At 49.3% G+C, this 17,748-nt stretch overlaps 1 protein-coding gene across 4 annotated transcripts in view; it reads right to left on the bottom strand.

Annotated features, from left to right (window-relative positions):
- DLG5 (discs large MAGUK scaffold protein 5) overlaps nt 1–17,748 on the bottom strand; it is a 136,247-nt gene that overhangs the window by 48,717 nt on the left and 69,782 nt on the right. For all 4 annotated transcript variants that reach the window (XR_015552452.1, XM_087431989.1, XM_087431990.1 and 1 more), the window contains exons 6-8: nt 7,699–7,958; nt 5,946–6,258; nt 509–693 (exon numbers count right to left, since the gene is read on the bottom strand). Coding sequence is in view for 3 of the 4 variants with exons in the window: in XM_087431989.1 (XP_087288115.1) it covers nt 509–693; nt 5,946–6,258; nt 7,699–7,958 (758 nt within the window). In the remaining variant the exon portion in view is untranslated. The remainder of the gene's footprint in view (nt 1–508; nt 694–5,945; nt 6,259–7,698; nt 7,959–17,748) is intronic.

The following is a 17,748-nucleotide window of genomic DNA, read 5'->3' as shown; positions in this document are numbered from 1 at the left end:
CCCTGGAGTTCACCATTCATACATCTCCCTCCCCAACTGCCCTGTCCAATGAAGCTGCCTGTGGCCCCCACAGCACCAGCCGCTCACAGGCATCAACCCGTCTGGGAGCCTCGGAGGCTGCTTGTCTCCCAGGGTCTCCTTGCTCAAGGGATCCAAGATCCTCGCACACAGTAAGCACCCAGTGAATACTGGCTGAAAGCATGCATGTCTGATGTGTTGGTTTCATCAGAAATCCCTCAAGAAAAAGCCTGGCCTTGTGCCACTTCATGGGGTCTCATCTGGACACAGTGCAAGCTCAGACATCCAGGTGCAGAGAAGCGGGAAGAAGAGACACAATGGAAAATTCTAACGCTATGAGGCGAGGCTGGGGCATCACCTCGGGGTGAGATGGGAGGCACCTAGGTCACTCCCACCTTACCTGGACACGTGGCAACGATTCTGACCCTCCCCACAGACCCAGTGCTTCATGGGGAGACCTGAGCCTACACCAGCCCAGGGCCCCACGTACCGGATGCTGTCCCGCTCTGCCACGATCTTGTCCCGCTCCTGGAAGGCCCAGTCCCGCCGGCACTTGGCCACATCCGCCTCCTGGAGGGCTTCCTTCAGCTCCTGGCACAGAGCCTTGCACTGCTTTCGAAGGATTTCAGCCTCCTTGTTGGCTCTCCCAGCATCCATTGTCACCGTGTCTTTGATCTGGCGGGGGTGAGGGGCAAGCAGAGGAGGAGGTTACTGGGCCTCCTGGGCTGGACGTGCCCTCCCACTGGTGCAGGGGCTGGGGCTCAGCTCTCGGGAGTTGGGTGGAGGGAAACACTGGGATCCCAGCCAGAGCCCAGCCCAGCAGACCCCTGCTGTGCCTGCACCCCGTCCCCCATAACAACATGCCCCCCCAGCTACACTCAGTCCCTCCTAGGTGAGGGTCCAGTCCAAACTCCCATTGCTGCCAGGGAGCCTGGACCAGAACCCCAGCCCCTCCTCAGCCACGGTCTCGGTGGCCCAGGTGGAATGCCTGCCCTGCAGTGCTTGTTCCAGGGTCCGCCCTGCCACTGACGGGGTTGCTATCTTACAGGGAGCCCACCAGGTCTCTCTAAAGAGCTCTCATGACAAAATCTAGTGACGGGAGCCCGAATGCAGTGAAGGGTACAGGACTGGTCATAATTCTCAACCCTCTGTGTCTGCAACGCTGGTTTTTATACTTTGGCATACTAAGTTATTTTTAAATCTGGAAATGCACCAGTACTTTAGCTGCTGAAGTCCTGTGTATCCCAGTTCGTTTAAAAAGCATCTGCACGTTGACAACTCCCCAAAGCATCACGTGCTCCGTCAACATTTCAAAGCAAACTCTTCGAAGCACTCAGATAGAAGGCTCCCTCTGTGCCTCTGTAACTCCTTAGAGAACACAGGGAAAACAACAAACAACAAAGAATGTCTACTGCAAGAGTCACTCCTATTCTAGCTCAAGGGCTTTCTGAAGAAGCAAAATACAAACAAGGCATGAGAGGAACAGATAGTGCTATCTCCGCACCACGAAGTCTCCCCCTCTGAGCGATTAAGAATAAGGAAGACACACGGAGAACACTTCTGCTGACTCCACAGCTCACTCCATAGTCAGAGACGAAGCCTCTGCTAACCACGCCCAAAAGGATCTCAGAGGATCAGCCAAGAGACGAGGGAGGCAGAGGAAAAGACGTGGAGTCAGCTTACAACTAGCCCTCGTCTCTCAAGTATAGAGTCAGAGGAGTTGGAAAAAAATCTACACAAAGACTACACCTAACTCAAGAGTGACACAGTGGTACACTCTGCTCAGACCTCACATTTCCCAATCGATTCAAATTATTTGTTTTGATTTTTTCCCTGCTTTTACGCAGTCTTGAATGTTTGTTGAGTTTGTTATTCTTTAAAAATCATCGATGATTTTTATTAATTCTGTCAAGAATTTATCATAATAAGTAATAGGTTTAACAATAACATTTTTTTTAATTTACATTTTACTTGGTGATTTATAATATAATAACAGTTTTATATTTGAAACGTGTTAACATATGGTTTCACTGAAAGGTTTTTCCATTTTGCTCTGGATAATCACCTCAAGCCGAGGGCCACAGGTGGAGACACGAGAGGCCAGTACTGAGGAATTAGACAGCTTCCCCCTCCCTCCACTCTCCCCTTCCTTCCCACTAGGCCCCCATCATTGTTGGTCTCCAAAATGAATCCATCCCCAAAATACTGTTTCTTTATGAGAAACACAAGAAGTACAATACTTAGTTTTATTGGGCAAGGACAGGAGGAATGAGGTATCTTGAAAGGGGCAGTAGAATTTGGGAGCTGAGTCCCTTTGTCCAATCCCCTGATTTACTGATGAGGAACCTCAGGGTCCAGGAAGTGACTGCTCCAGGTCCCATCCATTGGTGGGAGTTGAACCCAGATCCCAGGTCTCCAGACTCTGGCTCCAGTGCTCCTTGCTCTATACTGTGCTGTCCCCAACATCAGATCTTAGTCTGCAAAGGCACCACCCAAGATCTTCTGCCTGCCCTGGGTGATCTTGGGGCCACAGGCTCGGGAAGAGATGGGCTGGTTTTCAAGAAACACTTGCCTGGCTCAGGCCTGGGGCCAACAAGGCAGGCTCATGGGCTGCAACTCAGCCTCCTGCAGGGGCACAGCCCTTGCCAGGGTCCTAGGGACACCTGTCTCTTCTATTTGGCCAACATCTCCCAGTATTTAAGTTCTTGAAACGGCCCCCTGCTCATCTGCCTTGTCCTCCATCACCAGTAGTACTTCCTCCTCTCACACGCTGGTCCCACTCTGTCCACCAGCGCTGTCCACCACTCAGCTCCTCAGGTAGGACTCAAAGTCACAGATGCAAGTGCATTCAGGGGCAGCAGGAAGGCCACTGCCAGCCAGAGTGACCAAGCTGGCCTTGCTAATGGGACTCGGGCTCCATCAGAGGGGCCTGTCTGGGGAAGCAACATATTATCTGGAAGAACCTCTGTCACAAGCAGCAGCGCCCACAGCGTCCCAGTGGCAGGGACCAGCTGCCCCAGGCAGTTGCTCCATCCTCCTGAAGGCAGTGACCCTTCACTGGACCCAGTCAGCCAATGGCCAGAGGCTGGGACAGCGGCCCTTGTGAGGGAAGCTCCCCTGGACACGCCCACTCTGGGAGGTGGGAAGCAGGAGAGAGGGCTGAGCTGACCTGGCGTCCAGAGCAAGGCAAAGACTCTGACAGGCCCCCCAGCTGCCCTCTCTTTGTCACAATCCACTCCGGAGAAGAGGGCAGAAAGAGAGGCGGACAGGGAGAGAGAAGGGGGGGTAACCAAAAGGGAGGTGCAAAGGGAAGGGAAGAGAGCATAGGAAAGTCACAGCTTGTCAGAAAGAAAAAGAACCACTCCCTCAGCTGAGCAGAATGGAGACAGTTCTGAGATCGGGGAGCTAGCCTGGCTGGAAGGCCCACCTCAGCCGACCCCCGACGGGCGGCTGCTGGAGAAGGGTGGGGTCCATCTCCAGGGGCCTCGCCAGAGCCAGGATGGCTCAGGCCACAGACCTGGCCTCCTCTGGTCAGGTGGGGAGTGGACTTGTCCGAGAAGCCAGACAAACTAAAGGAGGAGCTGAGGGTTTCAGTTTTGGAAGCTGCCAGGGTCGGGGCAGAGGTTCTCCTCTCCTGCCCACTGACTCAGAATGGCGCCTAGAAAAGATACCTGCCTCAGCTGGTGGGCAGACTTGACACCCAGCCAGTGCCCCCTGCGAAGGCCCAGGAACCCAGCACATGTGAGTGCTGGGAGCGGGGGACAGACTGCCACCAGATGCTAGCCCCGCAGGGAAGTCGGAGTTCTTCACTCTTCTCTGTGCTTTCCACATTCCTACAAAGAGCACAGTCAACCTCTGTCATCTCAAAACCCCTCCAGTGGGCTGCTGTCCTACCACGGGCTCACCTTCTGTGTGTTCAACACACAGTCCTTGACTCTTTAGTTTGGTGACTGACTCAGTCATTTTCAAAGTTTTCTTCATCACCATTTTGTTTTCCTTATTTGATGTCAACACTTTTCCCAACAGATTTCCTAACATTTTTCCCAAGCTCTCAGATACCAGAATGTGAACACGAGGTGATGGTTTCTCTAGGACAATTACCAAGTTCTAACATATTATCTTTGCTTATTGACAATTCCTTCATCAGGGTCTTTCAAAAATTTCGTCAGAGTAAACATTCCTTTTCACAATACCTTTCATCTTGATGGTCTGGAGAAGTCTCACTCCCTTTGAAATTACCATTATTTGGCCCAATTTTGCCTACAAAAACAATTTCATAGGGTTCGCCCTAATCCTAACAGGGTATTAAGCTTCAGATGGGCATAACAATAATCTTAATAATAAAGACTCAAATCATTCCTAAGTGTTTTTTCAATATTAAATCATTTAATTGTCACAACCACTCTGTGAGGAGATGTTCTCATTTTCAGTTGGAAGGTGAGGAAACCGAGGCCCAGAGAGGCTCAGGAGAGGTAAGAGGTCACATGACTGAGGAGGTCCACTCTCTAAGCACAGGGCTCGTGTCCCTTGCATTCCCAGCTCCTAGCACTGCCTGGGCATAACGAGGCATCACTGCCCGCAGAAAGACTCATAAGGCCCCGGCCGCCCCTCGGGTGATGCCCCACCTCATGCTCAGTCCAGAGGGCTCTGGCTGCAACAACTCAACGCTCATCGCCATCCCTCGTCCATTTGTCTGACCTTTAATACCTTGCTTTTTGCTTCTCACAGACCAATTTTAAAGCCTGCATTCTAACTGACCTTCACAGAAAAGCAGAATGGAGAGGCATAAATAGAGAACTAATTCAATGGGGAAAAAAGTCTGCTCTGATCAAGTTCACAGCTCTTAACAGGGCCACAACACTGACCAACAGGATGGAAGGGAATCTCAAATAGGGGGAGTCCATGGGCCCCTCCAAGCCCCAGCAGGGCCCACCTGGACTTGGGGGTGAGAAGTGTCAGGGATGAGGCCGAGGTAGGAAAGACGCAGAGAATCCACACTGATCACTCAGGAGTCAAGCTGGGTGGCCCATTTCGAATGCCACTGAACCCAGTCCTCCTGACCCTGGAGACATGTCCCCAGAGAGCAAGGCTTTAGAAGGGCCTCAGGCTCAGCCTCATATACCACTTTCACAGCAGGGGCCTGACTGCCCCTTTAAAGAGCAGACTCCTCAGATGTTGGAGGAAAAGAACCCCTGAGGGTGCTCTTCCAGACTCATAAGGCCAAAGGTATCTACGGCTTTGGGAACTTGGCCTTGGGGTCTTGCTTCTTAATGAGCAAGTCCTTGAGGTGTCAGCTGACTTTCAGCACAAGACTGATCTACAGGGACTGGCCTGGTGGCGTAGTGGTTAAGTGCGCGCACTCCACTTCGGCAGCCCCGGGTTCACAGGTTCGGATCCTGTGCGTGCACCGATGCACTGCTTGTCAAGCCATGTAGTGGCGACGTCCCATGTAAAGTAGAAGAAGGTGGGCATGGATGTTAGCCCAGGGCCAATCTTCCTCAGCAAAAAGAGAAGGATTGGCATCAGATATTAGCTCAGGGCTAATCTTCCTCACAAAAACAAATAAACAAAAGACTGATCTACAATCACTGAACCACAGGTTTGGGCATGACAGTGTCCGTGTGTGGGGCACACGTGTGTCTGTGCACGTCATCTGACTTTCTTCCTGCACTGTAAGCTCAGATGCCCGGGGCCACAGCTGGACCTCCCCATGCGTCCCCAGTAGCCCAGACTGGAGCTGGGCCCTGAGCGTGAGCTCAGCAGTCAGCCGGGCAGTGTCCAATAACCCTGGCAGCACGCAGGCCTAAGACGAGATGCTCTTGGCTCAGAATCAGGAGGAGGCTGCTGGTTGGGACACCAGGGGCTCTGCAGCCCTTCCCCGCTCGCCGCTTCCCCAGACCTGGGAAGCCGGCCGCCCGGCTGCCCACCTGTCGCAACACCTCCATCTCCTCGCTGGCCGCCTTCTTCTCAGACGTGCTGCTCTTGAGCTTGGACTCGGCCAGCTCCACCTCGGTCTGCAGCTTGTCCAGCTCCGAGATGACCTGGTCGCGCTCGCTCATGATCAGCTTGTACTCGCTGTACACCGCGTCCCGCTCCTCCTTATACTTCTCCGACTCCTTGGCAGTTTTCGCCTGGGTGGTCCTCAGCTCCGTCAGCTCCGACTGCAGCAGCTCCATCTCCCACTGCAGGTCCTTGTTCTGGGCCGTGGCCTTGTTCAGCTCATGGTGGATCGCCTCGAACCTGGGGGACAAAGGCAGCCAGGACACGGGGGTGGGGACCTGCCCGGTCAGCTCCGCTGTGCTGGACACTCAAGCATGAAGTTTCAAGTGAGGTCGTTCTCTGCGCCCCAGAGAGAGAAAAGTCACCGAGTTCCACTTCCCCTGGACCTGGAGTTTTTCTCAGCCTTTTACAACTACCAGAGTTGAACTGAGGACTTCATGCCCTTGCTCTACTAGAAATAACGGGGTATTTCTTCCACAGTCAAGCTACATTATTAAAAAAAGTAAAACAAAACAGTATTAGAATCACAGCATATGAGAGATAAAGTGGCTTTAACAATCTTTTAGTCCGACCACCTTATTTACAGATGGAGAGGACAAGGCCTTAAAACGCAGGCGACTGGCCCTAAGTCACCAGGCTAGTGTGAGAGCACCCAGCTCCTTCCAGGCCAGGAGGCACCTTCCACGCAGGCAACCCTGCAAACGAGAGCCTGCAGCTCTAGAGCAGCGTTTCTGAAAAGGGTGTTCCTTAGAACATCAGTCCTGCACGGAGCTCCATTAAAACTGTGTTCTCTGCTGCTTACGCTTAGGAAACGCTGCATTCTGTGTCCCCCTCTTGGAAAGGCCAGGGCGCGGCATCCGAGTGAAGGCTCTAAGAAGCCTCACAAGGCAGACCCCTGTCTGTGTGCAACCCAGCAAGTTCCAAACCATTTTATATCCAGAAAACACTTTTCATATGAAACCGATGAACGCTCCAGAGAACTGGTGTCTCACAGGAATGTACGTTATAAAACACTGTTTGAGGGCAGCAGTCACATCCCTACAGGTTGTACACCTTAATAAAAAATGAAATTTTAGGGCCGGCCCCGTGGCTTAGCGGTTAAGTGCACGTGCTCTGCTACTGGTGGCCCGGGTTCGGATCCCGGGCGTGCACCGACACACCACTTCTCCGGCCATGCTGAGGCCGCATCCCACATACAGCAACTAGAAGGATGTGCAGCTATGACATACAACTATCTACTGGGGCTTTGGGGGAAAAAATAAATAAATAAAATTATTAAAAAAAAAATGAAATTTTAGAAGAAACAATGCCTAGGACAATTAACTTTCCTATTTGCTAGGTGGGTGACTGACAAAGGGGAGAGGCTCGCGGGGGGACCTAAGAAACAGGGTGGTCAGAACACACCAGAGTTGTTCAGATGGGAGAAAGCACAACTCCCAAGACACACTGAGTGTCAAGAAAATGTTTCTTGGAGATAAGTATTTTTTGACAGAAAAGGCAAAATCCCTTGTGCTGTTTTTACCCTCCCCACCCCTGAAATGGTTGGGAGCCTTGCAGATACCTACAAGCCCACAAGGGAGAGTGGCCCCAGGGCAGGGAAGATCCGTTTGGGCCTCTGGTGATTCTCTGAGCCTGAGACAGGCTGGCTCTGCTCCCGCCCACCACAGCCTCAGCTCCTACCTCCTCAAGGAGAGAGCGCACTGGTGCTGCAGCTGGATGGCCGTGTCCCTCTGCTGGGTCAGCATTTCCGTCTGCTTCAGCAGGCGCTGGTTCTCCTCCTCCAGCTGCTCCAGGCGGCTCAGGTCCGAGCTGTGGATGGCGACTTTCTCGCTGTACCGCTTCCGCAGGGCATCATAGTCCTTCTTAACCACCTCCAGCTTGTCCAGGGCCGTGTCGTACAGCTTGTTGAGAATTTCTGATGACCCGTTGTGCTTCAACACCTGGGGACCAGAGGGTCACACTTACCAAGGCTCTGAGGGTAGGAGGAAGGACAGACTCATCACTCTCACCTCCATCTGTCTGGCGGATGGACTGTTGATAAGGGAGGGGAGGCCACACCCTCTGGCCTTCGGGAGCCTCAGGTCTGATTCCACAGGCCCTGCAGTCACACTCGGTCGATTCACTCACTCACACATATTTCTTAAGGAGTGTGCAGAAAAGCGTTGTCAAAGCAGGCCTGACACTTCTATCCTTAGAAGGGCCTGTTTCCAAATTGACCCTCGGTGGTGTCTGGGAACCTGAATGGCAAACAGTTCCCTACACTGATATAAAACTTCCCAAAGTGATAAGACGGGCTCCCAGGGCCCGGACTGAGCAACGGTGTGGCTTAGGCTGAGCACCTGCTTCCTTCTGGGAGTCTGGAAATTCAGGACATGCTAGGCAGAGGGAGCCCACGTGGCCAGCCCCCAGGAGAAACCCTGGGCAGGGAGTATCTCATGGGCTTCTCTGGCAAAGACACTTCCTGCGTGTTGTCATGATTCATGCTGGGGATCTAAGCGTCTTGTGTGATACCACAGGGGAGGACACGTGGAAACTTCCACCTGGTCTCCTCTGGACTTCACCCCACACTCCTCTTCCCTTTGCTGACTTTGCTTTGTGCCCTTTCACTGAAATAAATTTTAGCTGTGAGTATGATTATATGCTGAGCCTTGTGAGTCCCCCTAACAAATCACCAAACTTGGGGGTGGTGTTGAAGACCTCCAGCACAAGTCCCTAACACATCCTAGTACTGTTCTAGATGCTGGTGATGCTAGATGACAGGACACACAGAGACTTGTGGACCTTTTATCCTGATAGGAGGATACAACATACATAGACAGAGAGAGACAAGTAGGCGGTAGAGAGGGAGAGCAACCAAATAAAAGAACTTCAGAGCATAATAAGGGCTATCAGGAAAATAGAGTAGAAGGCTGTAAGAGAGGCTCACGCCTGAAGAGGTTCTCTGAGTAGCTGACTTCTAAGCTTGGATGCAAATGAAGGGCAGCAGCCCAGAGCACACCCGGCAGAGGGGAGAGCAGGTGCAAAGGCCCTGGGACAGGAACCACCAGCCATGTTCTGGCACAAAGAGAAAGGCAGGGCAGAGTGACTGGAGCCCAGTGAATGAGGAGGAGTGGGTTCAAAAGGAGGCTGGAGAAGTGGGCACAGCACCAAGGCTCACAGTGGAGACTGCCTCCTGAGTGGAACGGGAACCGTGGAAGGGTTTTAAGCAAGAAAGCGTTCTACTCTGAATTACAGGAACTAAGTTCACTCGGGGTACTGTTCTAGAGAATAAAAAACAAGCTGAGTTAAGAGGTTGTCAGGGGCCTGCTGACTTCTGCTAAGCACCTCAGGGGATCTGGGCCCTTGGGTGGGTCACTCCACATCTCTGGGTTTCAGTTTCCTTATTCCTCAATAATAGGACTGAACCAGAAAAGCTTGCTTAGCCGTTCCAGCTCCCACAGTCCAGGAACCACCTGGCTCATTCAGCCTGGACCGTGAGTTATCAGAAGATCTTTGCAGCCCAGAGAACCAGAACCCAGGGCTGTTGAATATTCCCCTTGGAAGAGGGGGTTAGCCATCAATAAATACGATTAACACGAAAAGCCAAAGAAGAGCTAATTTAAAAATCAGATTCATAGAGACAGAGCAAGTGAGTTGTTCCTCTAAGACTGAAGCATTAGCTCCTAGGACTGCAGACTACTGGACAGGAAGGGCATCAGAAATCACCTTATTCGGGGCTTTCAGTCTTTTTCCTTTTCCTTTTCTTTCTTTCTTTTTTTTTTTAAAGCAAAACTCTTTCCTTCAAAGGAAATCTTGCAAGGACACCAAAATATGCAACTCATTTAAAAAAGCGGCATAGGTTCCTCAGGCAATTAAAATCTTCACTGTTTTGTAAAAATGCTTCACTGTTGCAGATCCTGACGGCACACTGAGAAAGTCAGAAAACCACTGAGCCCCACTCTCTCATTTAAAGTCTTTAAAAAAAAAAAAAAAAGAATATCTTCAAACACAGAGAAGCATAGCAGATGACGTAACAAAATTTTAAGTACCCACCACTTAAGTTCTTAATATCTCATCACGTCTCAGATTGCTCTTCAAAGAAATAAAACATTACATGTGTTGCTAAAGCCCCCAATATACCCTTCTCTTATCCAGCACACCTCCCGTCCCCTCCAGAATTAATCGCTTCCCTAAATTTGCTGCCATCCATCTGCATGCAAAATATTGTATTCACACTATTTATGTATTTTACAAAAATTTCTAAAGGTATCACGCTATATGTACGTCTTTTTCATCAATGCTGCTTCTGAGATTTAGTCAAGTGACGCAGGTAGTATGTCACTGTGTGGATATGCCACACCTTCTCCTTTTTCCGATGGATGGACATCGACCCTGTCTCTGTGTTTTCGCTGTTACAAATAACACTGCTGGGAACACTGCTGTCCACCACTCCTCTCCACACCTGGGAGAGTCTTCTCTAGGGGACACCTAGAAGCAGAGTGGCTAAGTGGCGGGATGTGGATGGACTCTTTCACATGTACTGGACAGTATGAAATTGCTCTCCAAAGTGCTTGTACCCGTTTATATCCCACCAGCCGTGGGCAGGAGTTCTGAGAGTTACTGTCATCAACACATCCTCACCAAGATTTCATACCGTCAGATTATTCTTTTAATTTTGAATTGTGGTAAAATACACATAACATAAAACTGTCTTCACCATTTTTAACATATTTAAGTGTACATTTCAGTAGTGTTACATATATTCACACTGCTGTGCAACCAATCTCCAGAACTTTTCCATCTTGCAAAACTGAAAGTCTTCCATTAACAACTCCCCATTCCCCCTCCCCAGCCCATGGCAACCACCCTTCCACTTTCTGCTTCTCTGATCTGACTCCTCTACATACCTCACATAAATGGAATCACATGGTATTTATCTTTTGGTGACTGTCATTTCATTTAGCACAATGTCCTCCAGGTTCATCCATGCTGCAGTACGAGACAGGATTTCCTTCCTTTTTTAATACTCCATTGTATCATGTACCACATTTTGTTTATCCATTCATTCGCTGAAGGACACTTGGGTTGTTTCTACCTCCTGGCTATTGTGAAATGGTCAGATTGTTTTCAAGTATTGCCAATCTCATAGACAAAAAATAAGATCTTTTTAACTTGCATTCCCGATTACTAGAAAGATGGAGCAGCTCTCCTTAGGTTTACTGACTGTACACATTTTCTCTTCTACGGATCTCCTGTCCATAGCTTTTGACTTTCCTTCCCTCCCTCCTTCCCCACCTGCCCTTTTCTCTCTCTCTTCCCTTCTTTCTGTAGGACTTATTTTTAAATTCCAGGTACTAATCCTTTCCTATTTATATTTATTACAAATATCTTCTCAGGGCCGGCCCCGTGGCTTGGTGGTTAAGTGAGCGCGCTCCACTGCTGGTGACCCGGGTTCGGATCCCGGGCTCGCACCGACGCGCTGCTTCTCCGGCCATGCTGAGGCCGCGTCCCACATACAGCAACTAGAAGGATGCGCAGCTATGACACACAACTATCTACTGGGGCTTTGGGGAAAAATAAATAAATAAAATCTTTAAAAAAAAAAAAAAAAAAACAAATATCTTCTCCCAATATGTGGCTTTTAAATTTTCTTGCAGTGTCTTTTGTTAAACTGAAGTTTCACATTTTAATATAGTAAAATCTACCCATCATTTCCTTTATAGCTTGCGCTTTGGTTGTTTCATTTAAGTAGTTCTTTCCTTGCTACTCTGAGATCACAAAGATAGTCTATTATTTTTTCTAAAAAGTGTTAGTTTTACTTTTCACATTTAAACCTTTAAACGACTTGGAGTCTATTTTTGTGTATGGTGTGAGATAGAGATATAACATGATTCTTTTCCATAAATCAGGACACAAATGAGAACTGGGCTCCTAAGTGATGGACAAACTGAGGACACCTGACTTCATCCAGGTGCAGTCGATGGGGGCTGGAGGACCCGAGGACGCCAACTGATGCTGTGCCCACCACTGAGAGGTGGGAAGGGCATCCCACAGGACGTGTGACCACTCACACCCAGGACACACAGAGCTCTCCTGACCTGGGGCAACCAGCGCCCTCTATGCACGTCTGGAAAAGGTCCAGCTTCTACACTGGATTGCCCTGACTCGGGGGCAGTACCTCAGACAGTCCAATTAAAAACCACCTCCAATGTTTTACTCTCTAAACATCCCCTAAGCCAGGTGAGAACCCCACTGGCTCCAAAGGAGTCGAGCGGTTTATTGCAGAACAAGGCACTGCTGCCATTCTCTGAGTCTCCCACAAGGTGGCAGCTCTGGGTAGACCAGCCAAACGCTCTGCTGTTGTCCCGCCTTCTAAGTTTTATTAAGCAACAAATTTTAAACGTGGCCTTAAAATGATGCAAACAAAGACCTTGTTGGGGGCCTTGGCCCAGCAGAGCCCACCTTCACCGGTCTACAACAGAATCTGGAGTTTACACCATGGCTTGGCCTTTCTTCATTGGGAAATAGTCCCCAAAATGCCCTAATGGTGGGAGCTGGGAGTAGGGCCAGCACGACAACCCAGAGACAATTCAGGGCAGAGTGACCGGCTGCCAGGATGGGTCACAAGTTCCCAGTGAAATGGGGTCGGTCAGGGAAAAAACCAGAGCAGACCCAGGGATCCTTTCTGATGCTCAATCCAGCTCTGATAACATGATGGGATCCTGGGTCAGAACGGACCCTGGGGAGATGACGCTGCTACCCCGTGCTGTTTTGGCCATGGCTCCACCCATTCCACAGGTGAAAATTCTGTACGAAAAGCTCTTGCTTATTATGAGCTGAAATCCACCTTCCTCAACTCCCAACCTCTCCTCCTCATTCTAGCCCTAGGGTCACACAGAATAATCCTTTCCTACAGGACAGCATCCAGATATCCAAAGAGGCTCACAGGCCCCCAACACTTCTCAATTTTTTTCTACAAGCAGAATCATGCCTGTGCTTATGTAATCAAAAGCCTCTGACGACGTCTGGGAAATTTAACTCTCTAGAGTTAGGTCCAGAGGATTTGAAAAACCATCCTATTAGTCTAGAATTTTTCCTTTTTATCATTAGAAGATTATGTACTTCGTAGATAGTTACACATACACACACAGTCAAATGTTTAGCTTCCCAGCTAAGGCTAATGAAAGTCCAAGTGAGAGAGAGAATATTTAAATTTGGCCCAGAATTCTAAAATGAGAAAGGCAGTAAATTCTCGTCTCAGGCAGGCAGCAGTCTTTAGAGATGACTCCCCTCTGGCCTGTGAAGAGGCGGTGTAAGTGGCCCAAGGAAGGCACAAAGCCAGGGCCTAGTCCATCCACACAGCAAGACGGCCAGGGCCCGAGCTGCTCCCCGCAGGGAGGCCAACCAGAGAGCTGCCCTCATCTCTCCTCCACACTTGCTGGAAACACTCGTCCTCTCTGGGCTTCTCCGTGAGGCATGCCCTTCAGAGACTAAGACCTCCTTCCTGAGATACCTGGGAAAAGAAGTCAACTTTCACAAATCACCAAAGACAAAAGTATATTTAAAGACAGGGGACAAGGCCAGAAGGAGGAGAGAAAAGTCTCCTGGGACCTCATAAGTTTCCCAAATAAATTGGCAGAACCTATAAAAAAAGAAAAGCATTGCTTTGAACCCAGCAATTGTACCTCTTAAGAATTAAACCTTAGAAAACATCCACAAAGGAACATAAGGATATACGTTAAGTATGCCCACCAAAAAATTATTTGTAATAGGAAAATAGGTAGACAGACAACCAAGCTTCTCAACACACAGAATGAGGTTAAAAAATTACTGACAGCTAAACTATGAGATATCTTGTTGGATGTTGCAAATGAACAGAAAATATAAGACTCATGACATATTGCAGAGTGAAAAAAAACAAGGCAGGTGGCAGAAAATAAAAATAAAACTTTGTGTATTAAGTCTGACATTAAACAATGTCTACAAAGCTACATCCCAAGTGGGCCAGAGGTCAGTCATCTCTAGGGAGTAACACTGGGCTGGCGTGGGGGTGGGTGACTTCACTGTTGTTTGAAGTTTTTTTCTTTTTTAACCAAAGAATATGCATTATTGTAGTAAAGAAAGAAGATGCAAAAACACCCTCTACAGTGCTCCCCCAACCAAGGCTTGGCAATCTTGGCCCAGGATCTCTCGGGCATTTCTGACACAACCCAGAAGAATCCAGATAGTGCATTCTGACTGAGGTACCCCGGAGATGGAATCGCCATGCTACAACCCTCCCCACACACAGACACACGCAAACCACCTGTCTGTTGCTCTCCAGTGGGAGAGGCCCAGGCCCCAGGCCCAGGCGCCCCTCCCACCCAGGGCTGCCTCATTTGCTCGGAGATAAATCATGCAGAGGGCTGGGGAGCCCCACAAATCCCTCAAGCAAACATTCAAGTCAAACAGCACCATTTACCCTGCAAGGGCCTCTTCAAGTTAACAAGGCGTGGGAGGAACCAGGCAACAAAACCGGCCTTGTCCAACCAGGTCAACCTTTGCCCTCAGGCCCTGTGGGGACGAAACCTGCAGCCACCCCCGTGTCTCCTGCTTCCTCTGCTGCTGGCCTACCCAAGACCTGAGCTGTCCACAGCCTGGGCACCTACCCCAGACCTGGGGAAGGTGAGAAGGCCCTGGCCCGGGAAAGCAGGTGGCCCTGGCAGCTCAGAGATGCACCCTCATGCCCCCCGCCCCCCGCAGCAGCTGGGCCTCCTCTCTCAGTGGGATCCCAAGGTGGCACTTGAACCAGTCCAGCTGAACAGAATTGGGGAAACTCATTGACCACTGTAATAAACTACCCCCTCAAAGGGTCACAGCTGTAGGAAAAGAAAGGAGACAAGGAATGGGATGGTGGGGTGGGGGAGAAAAGCTTCCTGTGTCATTTGCAGGGAGAACAGGAAGGGGGGGTGGGAGGGGTTAATCTTAGTCTGGATGTTTGTACAAGCTGTGCAAGTCTTAAGGAAAGCCAGAGAATGGGAGGCAATGAAACTTTATGCCTAATGAGAGAAGACTTTTTTTTTATGACAAGGGGATAACTAGAGTCTTTGTTTTGAGATATAATTCACATACCATACAATTCAACCTTTACAGTGCACAATTCAGTGGTTTTTGGTATATTCACAAGGTTGTGAATCCACAAGGTTGTGCAGCAACCACCACTATCTAATTCCAGAACATTTGCATCACCACAAAAAACATCTGTACCCATGAGCAGTCCCTCTCCACCCTCCCATCCCCCCTGCCCCAGGCAACCACTCATCTTTCTGTCTCTATGGATTTCCCTGTTCTGGACATTTCACATAAATGGAATCATATAATACATGGTCTTTTGTGTCTGGCTTCTTTCACTTAGCATAATGTTTCCAAGGTTCATCCTCATTGTAGCAGGTATCAGTACTTCATTCCTTTTTACGCTGAATAATATTCTATCGTATGGAACATACCACATTTTATTCGTCCATTCATCAGTTGATGGACATGTGGGTTATTCCCACTTTTTGGCTGTTATGAATAATGCCGCTAAGAACGTTCACATGAGAAGTTTTTGTGTGGATATACGTTTTCAATTCTCTTGGGTATAAACCTAGGAGTGGAACTGCTGGGTCATCTGGTACAATGTTTAACAATCTGAGGAACTGCCAGACTGTTTTCCAGTGACTGCACCATTTACACTCCCACCAGCAGTGTATGAGGGCTGTGACTACTCCACATCCTCAACGAGGGCTGATTTTAATTCAGCCTTGACGGGACTAGAATAAAGACGATAATGACAGCAACCACGTACTGAACGCTTCACACGTGCAGGCACAAGGTGCCACTGCTCTATATGCAGGATCTTTCAACTGCCAGGGCACCCAGAGGGACCAACTCTGCTCCACCGCGGAAGCTCCCTTCTGCCACTTTCTAGCCAGGCTGTGGGAGTTCCCTTACCTAAGATGAAACCACAAACACTTTTGAAATTATGAATTCCTCAAAGAAAAATAAAATCTAAACTAACCCCAAGGCAAAAGGTTAAGTGAGCCAAGTTTAGACCAGGGTGAAAAACATGTTAACAAACAAATGAGCAAGGAAACAAAGTGGGGGGAGGGTGAAGACGAGGAGGGGCGCCTGCCTTCAGATGGGGGCGGCCACCACTCACAGCCCCATGCAGAAAAGGGGAGCAAGCCCTCAGCTGGGGCAGCCTCCACGCGCCCTGCTTCAACACAGCAGCTCATCCTTGGCTGCTTCACACACTGGGTTTCTCCAAAGGGTTTTTTTTGGAGATAAAAATGGTTTGCCTCTAAACAACTGAAAACCCACAGTCCTAACTGCTCTAGGAAGCTCTGTGGACATGCAGGAGGAAGGGTCTCTGCAGGGGAAATTCAATGCATTCAACATGGTACTAATGATACAGCACTTTCTCCTTGGTATCTCATTTCATCCTAAAGCAATGCTCCCAGAGCACCGCCCACCTCAGTTCTAGAACCGAACTGTTAAAGAGATTTGGGGGGGGGGGGCGGTGTTGAAGCAGCTTCTCTGAGATCAGGCAGCAGGTCAGCGATGGAGTCCCCTCCCCCCTCCCCTCTCTCCCCTCCTCCCGCTGTACTGCAGGGCTTTCTGCCCCCAGCTGGACTCCCTGCCCTGGCCAGGACTTCCCTCCCTATCCAGGAACCCTTTCCATTACCAAGGCTCGGTCAAGGCCTACCACCTCCCGCCCCCAGACCTGACCCCACACAACCAAGTCCCCTAATCAGAGGGCTCATGAAAAAGACATCAGATATCTCCAGGTATATCCATCTTAGGGTCCCTCCCTGAACCTGCACTGGGTATTCCACATAAGACCTCAATAAATATCAGAGAAAGAAAATAAACAACAGATGCAAATTTTTCAATAGAGCATAGTTTATAATGGGAAAATAGCCCAAGGATCAGGAGACTGGTTAAATCAATTATGGTGATTCTATGTAACTCAATACTCTGCAGCAGTTAAAAACAAGGAAGTGAATTTGTACTGAGATAGAAATATGCACATGATGTATTCAGCAAAAAACAATGTTAGCAACAAAATGAGTGGTATGATTCCATTTTGTGAAATAAATTAATAAGATATAAAGGGTTCTATGTGCACAGATAAAAATCTCAAACTTTTCACTGATAGTGCCCTCATGGTAGTTGTTTCTGTGGAGTGAGACTACAGAAAGAATTCTACTTTTTATTTTTAAAATGTCTGTAGTGTTTGATTCTTTTATTATGTTACAAAATGCATATTAATTTTGCAATAAAAAAACAACAGTACAAAATCAAAAAGAAAGCCATGCCTTCCCCTTTCTGAACAATTTAACTTCACAGCCATCAGGTGAAGCAGAGCAGGACAGAGGGCTGCAGTCTGCGAGTGGCGCCACCGAGCAGGCATCAGACTTGCAGGGACGAGGAGGGGCAGTGCAGAGGTGAAGCCTGAGGGAGGGAAGGCATGGAGCAGGAGGGCCCACAAAGGGTGGGAAGAGGATGGCATGGGGAAGGGGGCTGCAGTGGGATAGGAGGCAGGTACACAGGCAGGCTGACCAAGTAAACAGAGTAAGAATATTAGGAACCAGGTTCCTCACTGCTGTAAAAAGGGGTTACAAAAACAGAAAGTGGGGGCTGGCCCAGTGGCACAGTGGTTAAGGTCAGCACACTCCTCTTCGGCAGCCCAGGGTTTGCAGGTTCGGATCCAAGCGCAGACCTACGCAC

This window comes from Ceratotherium simum, chromosome 6 (genome assembly GCF_057802395.1).
Source record: "Ceratotherium simum simum isolate JZ-2026a chromosome 6, ASM5780239v1, whole genome shotgun sequence".
NCBI lineage: Eukaryota > Metazoa > Chordata > Mammalia > Perissodactyla > Rhinocerotidae > Ceratotherium > Ceratotherium simum.
The sequence above is the reverse complement of the archived record's forward strand: the minus strand, read 5'-3'. Positions and strand labels throughout refer to the sequence as shown.